At 43.8% G+C, this 17,800-nt stretch overlaps 1 protein-coding gene across 1 annotated transcript in view; it reads right to left on the bottom strand.

Annotated features, from left to right (window-relative positions):
* Nucleotides 1-5,224: 5,224 nt before the first annotated feature.
* Nucleotides 5,225-17,800, bottom strand: part of LOC122919753 (NTPase KAP family P-loop domain-containing protein 1-like) — a 37,230-nt gene continuing 24,654 nt past the window's right edge. Inside the window, exons 3-5 of the mRNA XM_044268936.1 lie at nucleotides 10,796-10,927; nucleotides 7,369-9,134; nucleotides 5,225-5,533 (exon numbers count right to left, since the gene is read on the bottom strand). Coding sequence (XP_044124871.1) covers nucleotides 5,225-5,533; nucleotides 7,369-9,134; nucleotides 10,796-10,927 — 2,207 coding nt within the window. The remainder of the gene's footprint in view (nucleotides 5,534-7,368; nucleotides 9,135-10,795; nucleotides 10,928-17,800) is intronic.

Below are 17,800 nucleotides of genomic sequence, written 5' to 3' on the forward strand. Positions count from 1 at the left end.
CCATTTCGGTACACTCATATAGCCAATGGTAGATAAAGACGACAACATAATCTCCTTCTGCTTGTGGCTCTGCTACACGTAGTTGGCGTTCGTGACGATCCAGCCATCTCAGTGCTTCTAGGATCTTCAAAAAAAGTTGTATTCCCCAAAGCAGCTACTCTCAATTTTTCTGGGTAAATCATTGAATATGAGACGTTAAGTCCTCTTAATCGTCGCTTTATATCAAGGAATCTTGCTCTTCTTTTTTTAACATCTAGAGCAGGGCTGGCCAACCTGAGGCTCTCCAGCTGTTGCAAAACTACCAACTCCCAGCATGCTTAGACTGCCTACAACTATCAGCCTACAGCAGGGTATGGTGGGAGTTGTAGTTTTACAACAGCTGGAGAGCCGCAGGTTGGCCATCCCTGATCTAGAGAGTAATAATCGATCAGGTGACGCGTTTCGACTCTACATCTTAAACGTGAGGCGTTCTGGATCCATAGGTTACGAACCTTGGAGCCAGGAGGCTTAAATCGTGAATATGAATTGAATGCTTTTCTATAGGTTTTAACCTATATACTTTTGTTTTGCTTACAGAAAACCTGATGTGAAAAGAGATAACTCCAACAGGTCCTGCTGAATGTCACTTCCGCTGACGTGGTAACCGGCGGTCTATTTAAATGTATTAATTCTATATTCACATTTATTGGTTTGACAAAGACTCATGTAGAGTTGAAACGCGTAATCTGATCGATTATTGTTCCTCCATGTGAAACAATAATACAATATTGCATTGACATCAGCGAGTGCCGGTCCTTTCTATATGGATACGTGTGGGACGCCGGCCCTGGACACATGCACTGCCAGTTAATAGTACGGAGTGCCGAATGATCGACTTGTCGACGGATCATGAGAGTAATCAGTGACACCTTGTGGCCATTAATGGACATATCAGGTATTTCTCTAGCTTTTCTGAAAATGATGTCTCAGTATTTTCATGAGTACGGGCCTGGGTGGAGCACCCGGTGGTCATGGGCGGGTAGGGACCTGTGGTAATGGGCGGGTAGGGACCCGATGGGCTCTTTCAATTGCAAAAAGTGGAGTCAGTATCTCTGTTCCAAAGTGAGCCTTTACCCATTTCTCAAAGAAGTCAGTGGGATTCTCCCCCTCCACTTTTTCGGGTGCACCCACTAGTCTGTCATTATTTCTGTGTAGACGATTTTCCAGATCATTTTGTTTGGCCATGATTATATCCAGCTTACGTGCATGCTTGCTTGTCTCTCTTTGGAGAGGCGGTATGGTGGTCGGTGCCGCTTATCGCGGGCTTCTTTAGCCTGGGGTGAGGTTGCATTTCGGGCATATTTGCCTAATTTGGCCGCAGCCTCGCGCTGGATATCACCTGTGCGTTCTCGGCGTCTCGGAGTGCCGGGTCCGGCGCCATCTTGGATATTCCTGTTGGCCGCCTCACCCCTTTTTCGTCCAGCCATCGCAGCACTATAAACGGTGTCCTAGGAACCAGGGTGGACTGTGTACATTCTGGAGTTCGTGTGGTGTCCAGCAAGAGGATAGTTTGGGTCTGCTCAGGATAATTAGCCGAGGTTGTGCAGGAGCTCGCGGCCGCTCACATGCTCGGCTAGCGACGCTCCCCCACTCCACATCTTTGGCATCGCCTCGTCCGTAGCGACCCGCACTGCACAGTTAGTATGTCATTTATCCTGTATGATGAATGCCATAAAACAAATTCCAGAATTTCTTTTTGCTTATTCAACACAAAAAAAAATAAAAAATAATATGAAAAAGCAATCAGAATATGTTATGTACCCTAAAATGATACCAATGAAAACTATATGACGTCCCGCAAAAATCCACCTCACACAGCTCCATAGAAAGAAAAATAAAAAGTTATGTGTCTTGGGATGTGGCAATGCAAAAACTATTTTTTTGTTTTAGAAAAAAGGGGTTTTATTGTGCAAAGTAGTAATATGTAAAAAAAAATAATAATAATAAATATATATACGTATTTAGTATCACTGTAATTGTACTGACCCAGGGAGTAAAGTTATCATGTTATTTATGCCGAAAATGAACGGAGCAAAATTTATAACGTAAAAACTCAGTGGCAATATTGCAGTTTTTTTCCCCCATCCCCCTCACAGAAATAGATAATACAAGTTAATCAGTAAGTTATGTGTACCCAAAACCGCACCATTAAAAAATACAACTTGTCTTGCAAAAACCAAGCCCTCATACGGCTACATTGATTTAAAATAAAAAAAGTTAGAGCCCTTGGAAGCGACGATGAAAAAAATCCCCTATAATGACCTCCCTAATGCACGGGCACCTAATATAGGATATATTTACCCCGCTCTGCAGCACCCATGTCACTCCTGCCCCCCACATGGCCGTCGCTGCATCTCCCCGCCATGAGGATCAAAACATCCGGCAATGGGGAGGGGGGGGGGGGGGGGGTTTGCAGCCAATAGCAGGCCGTGACGGGGACAAGCCTCCCTAGCATCGCGGCTTGCTAATAGCTGCAAGTCCCCCCCCCCCCCCCCCATCATCAGATTTTTTGATGCAGCAGTGGCTGGGAGGGCATCAGGAGCGACGCAGGTGTCGAAGAGCGTTGTAAGTATAACTTATATAAGGTGCCCGGGCATTAGAGGGGTCACTAGAGGGGTTGGATAACCCATTTAAGGCCCAAAACAGGCTGGCTACGTTTTAGCACAATATTCTCATGGGCCCCTTATGTCTAAAGGCCCCCCATTACTGTGCATTTGGTAGCCCAGGACACTTCCTGCTGCCTTTGGATTGGCCAGTGCTGCTCACATGAGTGTTGACAAGCACTTTAGAACGTGTGGGTGCTGTATGAACAGCAGGGAATAAAGGGGGGGGGGGGAAGAAAGGACAACAACAAGACTTAGGAAGGCACGTTCAATGTTTTATTAAACATACATAGCACTCCTATCATAAATAAATAACAATTGATATTGACCCTTGCCGAAGTCCATAGGATATCATGTTAGAGAAATGATCCAGGATTGATAGGCCATCAATATCTGATCAATGAGGTTCTGACACCCTGCACTCCGCTGATCAGCTGTTCTGCAGCAGCTTCAGCATCTGAGCGTGAAAGAGAGTGTAGTACCACAGACCTGGGGGTATCTGCAATTATGTTATGTATTGTTATGTTACATTTATACCCTGTATAACAGCAGAGATGATATGGTTTGCAGGAACAGGGTTAACCACCCTGTTCCTCCCCTCTTGGTGTGAGTGTGTTGGACCTACTTCCTACTAGAAGGGGGAGTTCTAGACAGTTCCAGGGTAAGTTAGCTAGTGAGGAAGCACAAACAGTTGCTTCCACTCCAAGAGCTCAACTGGAGTAACACAGCTCCAGAGAGACTGAAGGTCCAAGACTGTGGACTTTCATTGCATCTAAGGCGCTACAGTCAGCAGGGTGAACAGCAACTATAGCTTCACTAATCCTGCTGCAGGTGAGGGAGAACACTTTAAGACACCCATCACCATATCACAGCTCAGCCAAAATCCTGTATTTATCAAGTGGATACCTACAGCCACAGGTGTCAGTTTATAACCTTAGCAAAGGGACTTCAGCAGAGAGAGAGAGAGAGAAAAGCAGTACCCTAGAGGGCTATTGCTTGCCATCTTGCCTTTCACCACATCTCATCATCTGGGGACAGAGACATGGCGACTTGTACAGACAACAACTAGATATACTGTAATTCATCCTTTGCACTCAGTAAAGAAAAAATGTTTGTTGTTCTTCTATTTCTGCCACATTTTTACTGCCCCAGTCCACAGAGTGTGATGGTCTAAGGAAGTACACATCTCATCAGGGCCTCTGCACCGGCTCCTCAGTGGCTTGCTGCAGGAGCAGTGTTGCAATAACCAGCTCCGACCGCTATGCAGCGAACAGAGCTGTATAGTTCCGGAGCTACGTCGAAGAACTGACCGGTGGAGGTGCAGGGTTTGGGGATTCCAGATGATCAGATATTGATAGCCTATCTTGCAGAGGCCATCAATAGTAAAATCCTAGTGGTGGTCGTGCTTGCACACTATAGGAAATAGTCTGGTGGCTGGGACCGCGGGAGCACACATAGTCTGGTGCTTTTTCCTATATTGTGCAAGCACGACCACCACTGATGTATTGCAGGGTGGTCTGTAACCATGGAAATTAGCAGTGTATAATGTGATGGAAAAATGAATCTAGCCAGAAAAGGAGGCAATATGGACAATCACAATAGTAAGTGCCTTGTATTAACTTTCTCTACATGATGAGACAACCCCTTTAAGGGGGCTGGCTGGTCTAGCTCAGTTCAAAAGCTAAGCTAGCACCCTTCTACATCACAGCTGATGCAGAGACAAAGGAGGGAGCTGGCTTAGCTAATGAACTAAGCCAGATAGCCAGATACCTTCAGTCATGTCACGACACAGCCTGTGTTGGTACAAACACGGAAGTGGAGCTGCTGAGACCAGGAGTGGGGGTATAGAAGTGGACAAGCAGAGCACATTTGATAAAGTTTATTAGTAAACTCAGTTTTTCTAAATTCTTAAACAATAGAAAATATTTCTTCAGCTGAAATAGTCCTTTCAAAGTTTTTTTTTTCTGGAATACATAATTTGTAACAGGTGCCGGCAGCCTACCTCCCGCATCCCCATCCTCCGATCTAGGTTTTGTTTTCTTCCCATGGCCATGGTCACTTGATCCTCTTCAGCCAACTGCTGGCTTCAGCTGTGACATGTCTCTTGTGGACACCAGAACATGAAGATGTAGGAGCCAGTGTGGAGGAGCAAGTAAGTATGATCATTCAGTAGGAGAGGCAGGCTGCCAGTATCTATTAGAAGTTTTATATTCACAGTCAACCCCTTTAAGGGAATTTCCACCAAAGATTAAAGCAACTGTCCAGTTAGGGGCTAAAAAACAATATGTACCATACAGTACCTGCATGGAGTCTTAGGTAGTCTATGACACACTTTCTTTCTCCTTATTGGTTCAGACTGCTAATTCTAACATCTCATTTACTAATCTATGGCCAATTTTGAATTTTGGGTGGAAATCCTCTTGACTGTTTCTTAAACAAAACGTTAATGAACTTATAATTATATTTAAATATTTTTCAAGGTTGTAATATAGCTTGCCTCGGTTCCACTGACCGGAACACAGAGTGAGAATTCAATGAACATGTGAAATGTCTGGACACAATGGATGAAGAGTCCTCTCGACTTAAAAGTTCTCATCTGATAAATACAGAGATATCCTGCTCTCTTTTAACATATTTTCTTTGGATCCAGCACCAAGTTTTGGTGCCTCTTGCTTGCCAATAACTGGGGCAGTTGCAGGGGCGGTAGGAGGTGGGGGAAGAACCCCCAAGAAGTACACACTGAACAATGTCCAGTCTCCGAGACCCATTCCCATCACATTTTTTATATCATTATTATCACTGTAGACAAGTGCTCTGCCATTTAAGTTGTGGTCTTTAATCTTCTGCTTGTACATTTGGATGTTCTCTTCTCGAAAACCGAGTTTGTTCATCTGAAAAGAAGAAAATAAAGGTTTTATCATAGAGAAGCATTGCACTGGACGACTGGTGCTCATTAAGGATGGAAATGTTATGTGGATAATCCATTATTTCATGACTTGCTATGGAAGAGGCAACACAAGCTCAAGTATACAGTAGCAGAGCGGTACGAGGCATTAATCTGGTCAACCCTCACCCTACACTTAAGGCCCCTTTACACGGGCCGAGAATCACACAGATTATTGCTAATGAGCTTCCACAGTAACGCTCGTTAGCGATGATCTGGCGGTGTTCTCTCGCTCATCGGGGAGTTGGATCGTTTGTGTGAACACAAAAAATCTTCTTTTCCCGACGGCATGATCTGCTGCCGGGAAACAATGAATCAGTATGGGGAAGAACGATGGCATTAACGGCTTCTCCTCCCCATCTATGGAGGGGATCACTGCATGTAAATCCAGAGGCCTCCTCCACTACCGAGAAGCAGATTGTTGGGAAGGAACGCTTCCCTCCCGACAATCTGCTGATACATCATCCCGTGTAAAGGGACCTTTATGGCCTAGTCGCATGCTGGAAACACCTATGGGCTAAACAGGTGCCAACAGAGTGGCCTTTTGGTATCCATCGGGCAGGTATATGATACTTGGTAATTACTCACATATAAGTTAAACAGATTTTAATAAAGCCTTAGACAAGTGTTTCCAAACCAGGGGTCCCAGAATTCTTGATGTTCCAAGGAACCTGATCAGGGCTTCCCCGTAATAGAGAAGCATCTAGAGGTAATCATTTTCAGCAGAGAAGGAGAAGTGACTTCATACTACAGTACTTAGCATGGAGGCAGGCAAAAGAGTCAAAGATAACTATAATATATAATGCTTATCTTTTTTGAGATTAGACTGGGAATAGGAATAATCATAGTGCAATAGTTGGGAATCACTACCTAAGAGCATTTAGTAACATAACACATACTATGCTTTCATGCATGTTACGTTCTTTGGTCCTAATGGACACATAATTAGTATTTATTGCTGTCTCGTGCTTTGATGTAGCTCTAATTCTTACAGCACTAAAGCTGATGTGTTTTTTCCAAGTTTTGAGTTTTTTGATGCATTTGTGGGGAAAAATGCCAGCTCCAGATGTTAGCTGAAAGTTTATGTCAATTTTGGATACAAATCAGGACATACTGTACATTTTTTGCAAGTGCTGTTATTTTTTATTTCAGTGTTTTTTTTTTTGTCTCTCACTTTTTCAAACGCAGCAAGTTGACTCAATATGCTGCAGTAACCTGGCACTGCCACTACACAGAAAATAGAGCTTTGCTTCCGTCTCTTTCCTCTGTGTCAGTTCTGGAGCCATTGGATGCTGGGAACAGCTGACTGGTGGGGGTGCTGGGTATCAGATCCCTACTAATCTGATATTGATGACCTATCCTAAGAATGAGTTATCAGTATCTACAACCCGGAAAACCCCTTTCCTGGGCTTCGCGTCCCCACCCATCCCTTGGTTGGACTTGATGGACTTATGTATTTTTTCAACCATATTAACTATGTATCTATGTAATGTATATGGGTATGTTCACATCTGCATCAGATGCACAATTTGTGGTCTCCATCACAGATTCCAACAAAAAAGTGTGGACAAAAAAGTTCAACATGCAGGACTTTTTGTCTGGTAAAAAACAACATCCTGAGAGGAAACCAAATGGACCTCATTGTTGTCAATAGGGTCCGTTTGGCTCCATTCTGTTCACTTTCGCATGAATTCAGCGCTTGCATTATTTTCATTGTTCTGCTCCTCTAACGGAGATGTGAACCCACTCTAATAGTAAATAACAAAACAAGTTCACACTTACTTCTTTGCACACCTCATCCACACTCATGTTCAGCAGAGACAGCATGGTCAGTCGGTTGCTCTTTTTGGATTCCCACATGTTATTACTGCCTCTTAGAAGTTCCATTTGTCTTTTAATGGAGGGGTCTAAATTAACAGTAAATGGCAAAAAGAAGTTGGCATCTTCTACAGTAAAGTTTTCACATAACAAATGGTGGAAGATCTCTGGATCACCATCTAACTCCAGTAGTTGTTTTAGACTTGTCTTTATGGCATCCAGCTCCTCTAAAGACCTCTCAAAAACATCCCAAAGAAATGTTCTGGAGTACGCAGAGTTGGTTTCATCTCCTGCGAGGCAAGTATTCTGTTGCTCGTCCTCAACGCACTGCAATATCCAGCTGAGCCGACATGGCCATTGGGTTGCCAGGAGCACCCATTCTGTAACTTTGCGAGGTTGTATTTGGCTTTTTGGTACTTCGCGGATCATTAGTCTAATGCTTATGGTGATAGTATTCACCATCCTTCTGATATGAACAGAGTTGTCAGTGATATAGTCACTCATACTCTCATCAAAAAGATACCCGAGGGCTTCATCTATTAAAGTTTTTGTCTTTGGTCCTTTATCTACAAAGCAGCTGTTGAGCTCCAGCTCATTTGAGCCTCTTAGTGCCATTGGTATATCATTGATATTAATGTTTATGTTAGAGGTATTTCGTTGGCGTAAAAGTTGGTCTTTTTCATTTGGTATGTCGATATCCAAGGAATTGTCTTCATCAGTATCTCTTATTAGCTCAATTTTCCCTTCAATAATACTTCTTAGCAAGGATAATTTTGTGTCACAGTCCATTTTTGGGATACAAAAAGGTAATGTTATTATGCGGTTTAAGAACTGATAGCCATTGTTGGCCATACCTTTCAAGACTAGAGAGCTTTCAACACATTCTACAATAATACTCGGATCCACGGCCAAAATGGAAATAAATGGGGCGTTTGGATCAGAGAGGAGGATATTCATGGCATTTAGAACCCCAACCACTTTGTCAGGCATGCATTTGTCTAAGTTGGTGATCTCAAGGACGACTCTAATTTTTTGCCTTTGATAGACTTCCATGAGTTGTAGGTAACGGGTGATGATTTTAACCTCTCTCTTCACATCACTCATGAAACCCAACTGGGAGCTCATATCTGTTCTATTCATTTTCTGTTGCACTGTACCCTTCTGAGTGACAACTGCATTTCTGATCACCACAACACCCACTCTTATCACTCCTGCTGCAGATATGCCAACCACGGTTGCCCCAACACCTTCAGCGGCAGCTAACAAATCTCCAGAGAGATCACCAAATGGAAAGCCAAATATAAGGATTAAAGCCCCCACAGCAATTCCAATGAAGATCACCATCAAAGTGGCAACCCAAAGTGGGATACATAGGATCTTCTTATTAACCCATTCCTGTTTGAGTGGAGCATCTATTATTTTAATTTTTTTGCCTACTGCTCGATAGACGCTAATAGGTGCCAGTCCAAAGCAGTTTTCAATACCATCACAAAGCGTAGTGACCAGCCCAGCCCAAAGATGGTCACTGCCAGCATATTCCCATGCACTAAAGCGGATGAAGCAATAACGTATATTCGTTCGCTGCTTGTGTGTTTCTGTGATTACTGGATGGTGAAATATCATAAGAAAGATGAGTTTGATTAGGTCTTTTCCTGTGGTTTTTCTTGTCCTCAGTCCAGTCCTCGCTACTTCTTCTTGATCCTTCTTCCATCCTTCAAGACAAAGGTACGCTGCAACCACAGTGTAAAATTAGGTTCTAGATCTTTAGGAATTATTCATTAATATTTTGTGTCATCTGTCATTTAATAAAATGTAGTGCAAAATCTTATTTAAACAACCAAACATCAGTCACTGATCATGCTGATGGCCCTGACATCATAGCCAACTACCAGTGACCTATTTTTGTGGACCTTCTTGTAGACAGGACTTAATGGGGGTCTGTCACGTCCAAAATCTGTTTCAAAGTAAGCAAACTACCATGTAGGGTATCCCAAAACATAACCCTACCTTTCTTGTGAAAATTTGGTTATCTAATCTTGAGAAACGCTTCTCTTTATTTAATGCAACTAAGGTTTTCAGAGCACCGTGGGTGGGGTCGCACCGTTCACCATCTCTTGGCCAGTAATGCTGCCCAGGCCTCCCTTTCATGTTTGATTGAAAATCCCTGAGATTTCAGAGTTGGAAGTAATGATGCATGGGGAAGCCAGGTGCACTGAATGGAGCTCCTCCACCCATGGTGAACCAAAAACCTTATCTGCATGGAAATAAAAAATAGCATTACCTAGGATTAGGGTATGGGTATGGTTATGTTTTGAGGCACCTACCCTACATAGCGAAATGATTAGGTTGGTATTTAAAATACCCCCAGATTTGAGATTCCAACATAGGGAGGTATGAAAATATACATAATAGACATAACAAAAGGAGCACCACACTCTGTATCTTTCATAATGAACAAGAATGAAGGGTCATTCTAAAAGAGTAGCCCTTCTTCTGGTGGATTTGAGCCATCCATGTATTACATGGTCAGCCATTTGTCTGAATGACCAACACATAATGCTCCATTTCCCCTGCGGAGGCCACTGCAGGGAATATGTATGGTCAAATGCTGGCATCTGTTCAAAGGGGTTGTTTGGCCTAGTAGCAGACTTAAAGGGGTTATCTCATTATTCATGTAAAAAATATCAAAATCCAATATCATTAAGTACATAACAGTCTCTTTCGAACAAACTTAGAACCAGCCCTGTACTCCACATCTAGAAATCTCCCCTTGCATTGCTCTGCTAGATTTATTTCAAGCTGGCAGCATAAGGGGTGTGCACTTTCTCAGAGGGCGTGTTCTTTCTGCTGCAGCTGGTGGTAGTTGAAGGATGGAACTGAGCGTGTGCTTCTATCTCAGTGAGCACGACATAGAAATTAGAAAAAGAGCAAACAGCAGGTGGCGCTATACAGATATTTTTCAGTGAATAACTCAGTGGCTATACAAAAATTTAATTACATGCAATTACAAAAGTATTCGGATCCAGGTGCTGGTTTGAAAAATGTAGAATATTTTTGTTGGGACAACCCCTTTAATTAATGGCTGAAATGTGTGCCCAGTTCGTTTTGGTCCCAGGCTATAAAATGATAAGCTTATTCAGGTGCAGGGGCGGACTGGTCATAGTCCCTACAGGGCAATGGGGCATGGAGTGTGGAGAGTGGATTAAAATTAAAGCCAGCCCTGCTACATCTGTCTCCAAAATCCAAGAGTTTGTCCCCTTAATATGATATCAAAAGCACTTCCACACAGGAGAGTGTCAAGTATAAGGAGCTATGTAACCTACACTTTCATGTTTTCCTAGACAGCAGTGCACCAACAACACACAGTTGACAAAGCAAGCCATGTACTTACATTCAATCTTGTTAAGAAGGAAATCTTTGCGTCTTCCCCATGATGCATAGAACCCGACTGTCACGGGAGATCTAACGTAATACAAAGCCTTCGCCAGTGAGTAGCAGTAGATGTCATCTTTTGTCTCAAAACCTTAAAGTACAGAGTAAGGAAGAGAGTATGACTTGGGGACCGTGTTATAATGGGTGTGATGAGAGATGCCACCAGCCATAAATTTCCCCCGAGATCTGTAGTAATACTGACCATATAATAGCCCAGCGGGGCTTATGAAGAGAGACCCTCCTCTATGACATCCATATGCTCTATTAGGATATATCAACCAACCCCTTTATAGGGGTTATCCCATGATTTATGTAAAAAATCTAAATCAGACATAATATAGTACATGACAGTCTCTTTCTAACAAAGCTAGAACCAGCCCTGTACCTCACATGGATCTAGAGATCTCCCCATTCATTGCTCTGCTAGATTTATTACAGGCTGACACCTCAGGGGGAGTGTCTATTGTGCTGCAGCTAAGGAGGCGTGTCTCAGCTCTCCCTATCACAGCTCAGGAGGAAGTTGTAGGATGAAACTGAGCATGTGCGGCCTTCTCAGTGACCAGGACAAAGAAATAAGAAATAAAAAAACAGCAGGTGGAGCTATACAGATATACTTTACCGAATAACTCACTGGCTATGCAAAATTTTTAATTGCATGCAATTAGAAGAGTATTCAGATCCAAGTGCTGGTTTGAAAACTGTAGAATATTTTTCGTGGGACAACCCCTTTAAGTGTAGGAGCTCGTACTTACGTGCTTCAAAACAGCCAATTCTTATAAGTCAAGCCCATGTCTTATTACAAACTTTTTTGTTCACTGATCATAGGATGCCACCCTGTTGTGGAAAATAACAGAACTTATACTCACCTCGCTGCTGTTGTTCCGTGCTGTCGTCCAGCTGTGCTCCCCTTCTTGCCCCTATCTCAATACGGCTGGGATTGCCGCTCCTCCAAACACAGTGGAGACTCGGCAACCTCCGGAACAGCAGTGGCGGGGGATGGCCAAGGTGAGTATAAGTCCTGTTATTTTTTTACAGCATGTGCAATATGATATGAAAGCCTGGCTAGCACTTCTGATCCCCGTATACACATGTATGCTCCACTCAGCCGAGCATGCATGCATTCTCAGTAGGAAGAGGGGAGGAAGCGCTGCTAGGATCTGCTTTTGGAGGGACAGTCCCGACTTTTGACCCTAGTCCGTCTGTCCCTCTTTGCTACTTAAAGGGGTCTGCTCATTTAGTTGCTAACCTCATGTACATCTTTACCACACTTTTTTTTTCAATTAAGACTCTCCTGTTCTCACCATGTAAAAAAAAAATCGCCCTGGTTTGTTTCCATCCTGTAGGTAGCACTTCCTGTTCCTGTATCCAACCAAACCCATGATACACTTCTCCTTCCTCTACCACAGCTCTAGCACCGCTTCCAATCTAGTGTATAGCTCCTCCCACCCAGCTAGTTACATAGACACTCCCCTATCACTGCCCCGCCCATGGACATAACATCACAGGAAATAAGACAGAGCTGCATGGACATGGTCATGTGACCATAGCCCAGACCGGAAGATAGGAGCAATAAAGGTAAAAGAAATACATTACAAAATTACAATGACCTTCATAAATAATTTATTTTAAAAGATGCTGATGCAAATTGGTAAAAACCTTTAAAATTTTTAACGCCCCTATTTCACATTGAAATTGTGTTTTTTTTTTATTAATAAACTTATTGCTGAAAACCCTTTTTAGTGCCTAACTGAATATAAGACCCCAATTTGTATATTATTCTATTATTTGCCTTGCAGCTCTGGGGTCCTTGGTTCAAATCCGACCAAGGACAACATCTGCATGGAGTTTGTATGTTCTCCATGTGTTTGTGTGGGTTTCCTCGAGGTACTCCAGTTTCTTCCCATGTCCCAAAGACATACTGATAGGGAACTTAGCCCCATTTGGGATGGCTTGATGCTAATGTCTGTAAAGAGCTGCAGAATATAGTAAAATAATTTATTGCAATTTGGATCTTAAAAAATCCTGTATTCTTATTAGTTTTGTGCTAATATTAAAATGTTAAACTATTCGAGTATATGGACATGCATGAAAAATGGATGTTTGACACAGTGAGCCATAAGTGTCCCTCTCTGACCCTCCAAAAAGTTGGGAGGTTTGCAAAGGGGTCAGGTAGTCAACATGGCCGATCCTTATCTCCCCTCCCCCCAATATCTGCCATCGGGGGAGAGTCGGGAGGCCACATACACATTAGATTGTTGGCGGTTTGGACAACATACCTGTACATCTAATTAATATAACAAGCTAAAAAAAATGGGGTAATCCTTGAATTCATATGGAAAACTAGGTGTGTGCACCTTTGTAATACCTGTTTACCATGTGTTTAATGATTGAGGAAGTTCAGATAACAGGAGGGGTAATACACAGCAGATAAGATAACATTTCTCTAATGGCGGGAGGATATTAACACATACTAGGACTATGTAGAAATTAGTGGAGTGGGAGAAGTATATGGGCATGGGTGGAGGGGAAAACAGAATAATGATAGGCGGTATACAATACAAAAAAAAGGATCTCCTTACCAGGACACACCATGTCATCACTTTGTAATGCGCAGCTTCTCCAGAGGACCTTATACCTGTGGAAAGCGGAGAAAATACTATGAATGTGACCTCCTGGTCAGATCAGGACGCACATACCCTTCGATCTCCTCCCTTGCAGGATTCTGCCTTGTACAAACAGAATGTGGCATTATGTATGCATTTCTTATTCATTATCTCAGATGGCTGATAAGGTTTGTGCACAGTATATTGGAAGGTGCATGTATTACGCATACAGGTTAAAGGGTAGCCGAGTTTTCAAAAAACGTTTCATATGTCATAAGAGTCACATAAAAAGTTTTGATCGGTGGGGACCTGAGTGCTGAGACTCCTACCAATCCCTAGAACGAGACGGGAGAAGCGCTCACATATCACGCTCCCTCAGGGGCGTAGCTAAAGGCTCATGGGTCCTGGTGCAAGAGTTCAGCTTGGGCCCCCCTTCCCTCGGTGCTTTGTGACCAGGGTCAAGGAAGCAAATTCATGAGGCAAAAATTGGAATGGCAACACCCCCTCCTCCATGCCAAATTATTGACCTATCCCCTTTCCTCCATATTGACCAACATGCACTTTCTATAATACCAGTGTCTTCTTATGCGGCACAAGGGTCTTTGGGCCCCCTCGGTCTCCTGGGCCCGGTAGCGACTGCTACCTCTACACCCCCTATAGCTAGGCCCCTACACTTCCTCTCCTCAAAGAGGTCAGACTCAAGGCCTGTCCATAGACTTCTATTGAGCCTGTCTCCTATAGCGAGGAGAGAAGGTGTATTATACAAGTGGTTCTCTCTCCTGGTTCTGGTGATCGGTGGGGTTCTCAGCACTCAGATCCCCACCAAACAAAACTTTTACATATCTCAATAACATATCAAAGATTTTTTTGAAAACCCAGTGATCCTTTAGCAGTAAAATGCCACACAAGTATCAGTGTTGTTTAGGAGAGCAATGACACTTAAAGAAGCACTCCAGCATTTTTTTGTCTATATAGTGCTGCATATGATATTATTAAAGAATAATGTAGACTCCTGTATATACCTTGTGATTATTGTTGTAGTTCACATGAACTTTATGGATTGTCTGGAATCTTGATTCCTTCACTTCTGCTTTATGGTTCCCCTAATGCCGTCTACATTTATCATTATGCCTCTGACTCGGGGAGCAAAGTCTCATCAGACCGCACATGCTTTGTTTTATCTTAGGGCAGCCGGTGATAGAACTGCTGTTTCCTCACATACACTGCAGATACTCAGTGTATTGTATGCAATGGAGCTTCAGCCTGTCTACCTTGCCCCCTGCTTGTGATAGACTTCTCCCTTGACAAAGGGCCTGGGTGCCCGAAATGAGTGTTTTTTATTACTAGAGTGTTTAATTTCTTCTACAAATAAAGTGACCAGTTTGGAATACGGTGGTGCAGTTTTTTTCTCTCAACTTCCAAACTTCTCCCTGTCAGTTCTTACAAGCAGGAGGCAGGGGAGAGCAGTGTGAAGTAGCATGGCATAGAATACACTGAAGATTCTGCACACAGCACAGTTTGCAATTTTGCAGAACGGGTGCGGACCTATTCATTTCAATGGGGCTGCAAAAGATGTGGACAGCACACAGTGTGCTGTCCGCATCCGTGGTTCCGTTCTGCGGTTCCGCGGAAAAGATAGAGCTTGTCCTATTCTTGTCCGCAATCGTGGACACGAAAAGGCATTTTCTTACTATGGTTGTGGCCATGTGCGGTCTACAAATTGCGTAACGCCCACGGGCGGTATTCGTGTTTTGCGGATCCGCAAAGCACTACGGCAGTCCGAATGGGCCCTTAGTGGGAGTCAGGGGAGTATTACTACTCAGCAGCTAATCATTGAAGAGACTCACCAACTATATCACTGTTCTTCTGCTCTAGATAAGGTAGAAAAGAAATATTCAGTAGCACTCCAGAAGGGATTTCATGGATGATGTTGTCATCCTGTAGTTCATGGGAAGTTCTCCACACAGATAACTCTGACCTTCTGTCTACACAGGAGAGAAAGCTCTAGACTGGTGGGGATCACATAACAACACAGTATGGATGCAACTGAGCCGGGATGAAACAAATTAGTTGTACAAGCAACAGCGATTTCTCTAAACTTTTGCAAAGTTTACCTATTTACTTGCATTGTTGGGGGAGTTGTTATGCATATGTCTTGCATGTGACTCTGGGATAGGTTATTGCCTAGCGTGTCCGTGTTAATTTAGGGTTGCACTGTTGATTGGTTAACCTTTATATGTCCAGGCCTTTTGCTTCAATGTTCTGTCCTCCTCCTCCAATTGTCTCTAATATGGCTATGGAGCAGGGAACAACTACAGTACGGTAAATTAATGAATGTAAATATTGGGCATGACAAGTAAAGGAGTCTGATCTACTTCAAAGCAGTTGACCATTAGGTGTCCGGTCCGGACGGGTTACCTGGGGCCAGGTGACGGATTACAATACAATGGAGGTGTTTGATGTTGGGGCTGTGATAAAGGAAGGGGAGCTGATTGTTTTGTCATTTAGGATGCTAATGAAGAAATTAAATGATACTCCTCTCATATATTGCATCGGGCATAGCCACAGAAATCTGTCCTTGTGGAACGCGGTTAGTCTTTCAAAACACTGACGTATTACAGTTATCAAACTTCATTATTGGTCATATAATCTCATTCTGCACCAAAAATCTCCACTGTTAACCACACAATACATGTAAATGAGGTGTTCCAAACCCCATCAGCCCGTATCAGAAGCGTTCTGCATGGAATGCAGCGCATCCTATGTGTTTGCAAATCTGCAGCATTGTCATTCTGTTTCGGAAATGTCGCAAATTTTCACTGTGGATTTCACCACTTTCAAAGTATAGTGTGAAATCCACACGTAGAACCCAATTCTCAGAAAATAGAACATAAAAGGGTTGTCCCGTCACAACCTTTTTCAAATGTTACGACAAGTCAGGTGGGGCACCTTTGTGCATTTCCCCAACTGTACAATCCCATTTGGATCCTTAGGCTAGTTTCACATCTGCGGCATGGATTGTGGCATGCTGTTCCGGCAGAGAACAGCCTGTCGGAATTCTCCGGATCCGGCACCGCCAAATGCAACGGGAATGCCCACTGGCTCCATTAACTATAATGGGGTCCGGCAGAGATCAAGCCGGCAAATATGCGGAGAATTGGCCAGCCAGAAACCACTGCATGCTGCAGGTTGTGTCCAGTCGATTCCCGGCATTATCTGCCGGAAATGTCAGCGCCAAAGATGTGAAAGTAGCCTTAAAGGCGTTCTGCAGTTCTATTAAACTGATGATCTATCCTCTGGATAGATCATCAGCATCGAATTGGCGGGGGTCTGACACCCGGGACCCCCGCCGATCAGCTGTTTGAGAAGGCAGCAGCACTGGCAGTAGCGCCGCGGCCTTCTCGCCATGACTAGTATCACTGGCCTGGGCGCGGCTAAGCTACATTTAAAGGGGTTGTCCGGGTTCAGAGCTGAACCCGGACATACCCTTATTTTCACCCCGGCAGCCCCTCTGAGGCTAGCATCGGAGCTAAATCGCGCAGGGCACGGGCTATTTTGTTTATCATAACACACTGCCGTTCGGTGATGTCACCGGCTCTGATGGGCAGGCTTTAGCGCTGCCCTAGCTGTTTTACTGGCTAGGGCAGAGCTAAATCCCGCCTATTAGTGCCGGTGACATCACTGGGCTTCCTGGCAGTCCCATGGAGAGCCCGGTACCTCACCGGAACTCCAAAAAATGCCTTTGCCCTGCGCGATTTAGCTCAAGTCAGGGGGGCCGCCTGGGTGAAAATGGGGGTATTTCCGGGTTCAGCTCTGAACCCATACAACCCCTTTAAGTGAACAGAGCTTAGCCACGCCCAGGCCAGTGATACTAGCCGTGACGGCACTGGGCCTGAGGGACCCCGCCGATCAGATGCTGATGATCTATCAGTTTAAAAGAACTGCAGAACCCCTTTAAGGTCCCTGCCTATCATGCTCGTCAACACTTTATCCCAAAGTTGAATATTTTTTCATTTATAATCTCTATCACCTTGATAAGCCACTATTAACTGCAGTATTACATGAGTAGTTGACTCTGACCTCTGATCGGTGCTTTTGATGTGTAGACTTGTCCCCATCCCCCCCCCCCCTCCCAAATACATAGATAAGACTCATTATCTTGTACTCAGGACTAGGTTCTCTCTATTATGTGCACCAGCTCATGAGTACTGGCAAAATATTACAGCGGATAGTGGCTAATCGAGGTGACAGATTTCCTGGTCATAGACATGAGATTATTGTATTTGGATCCTTTGATGTTTTGCAGGATCCACTGGCAACCATGTTTGTAGGTCAATGGGGAGAGGTGGAAAGCTGCTGCC

Source organism: Bufo gargarizans, chromosome 9, assembly GCF_014858855.1.
Source record: "Bufo gargarizans isolate SCDJY-AF-19 chromosome 9, ASM1485885v1, whole genome shotgun sequence".
In the NCBI taxonomy this organism is placed as follows: Eukaryota; Metazoa; Chordata; class Amphibia; order Anura; family Bufonidae; genus Bufo; species Bufo gargarizans.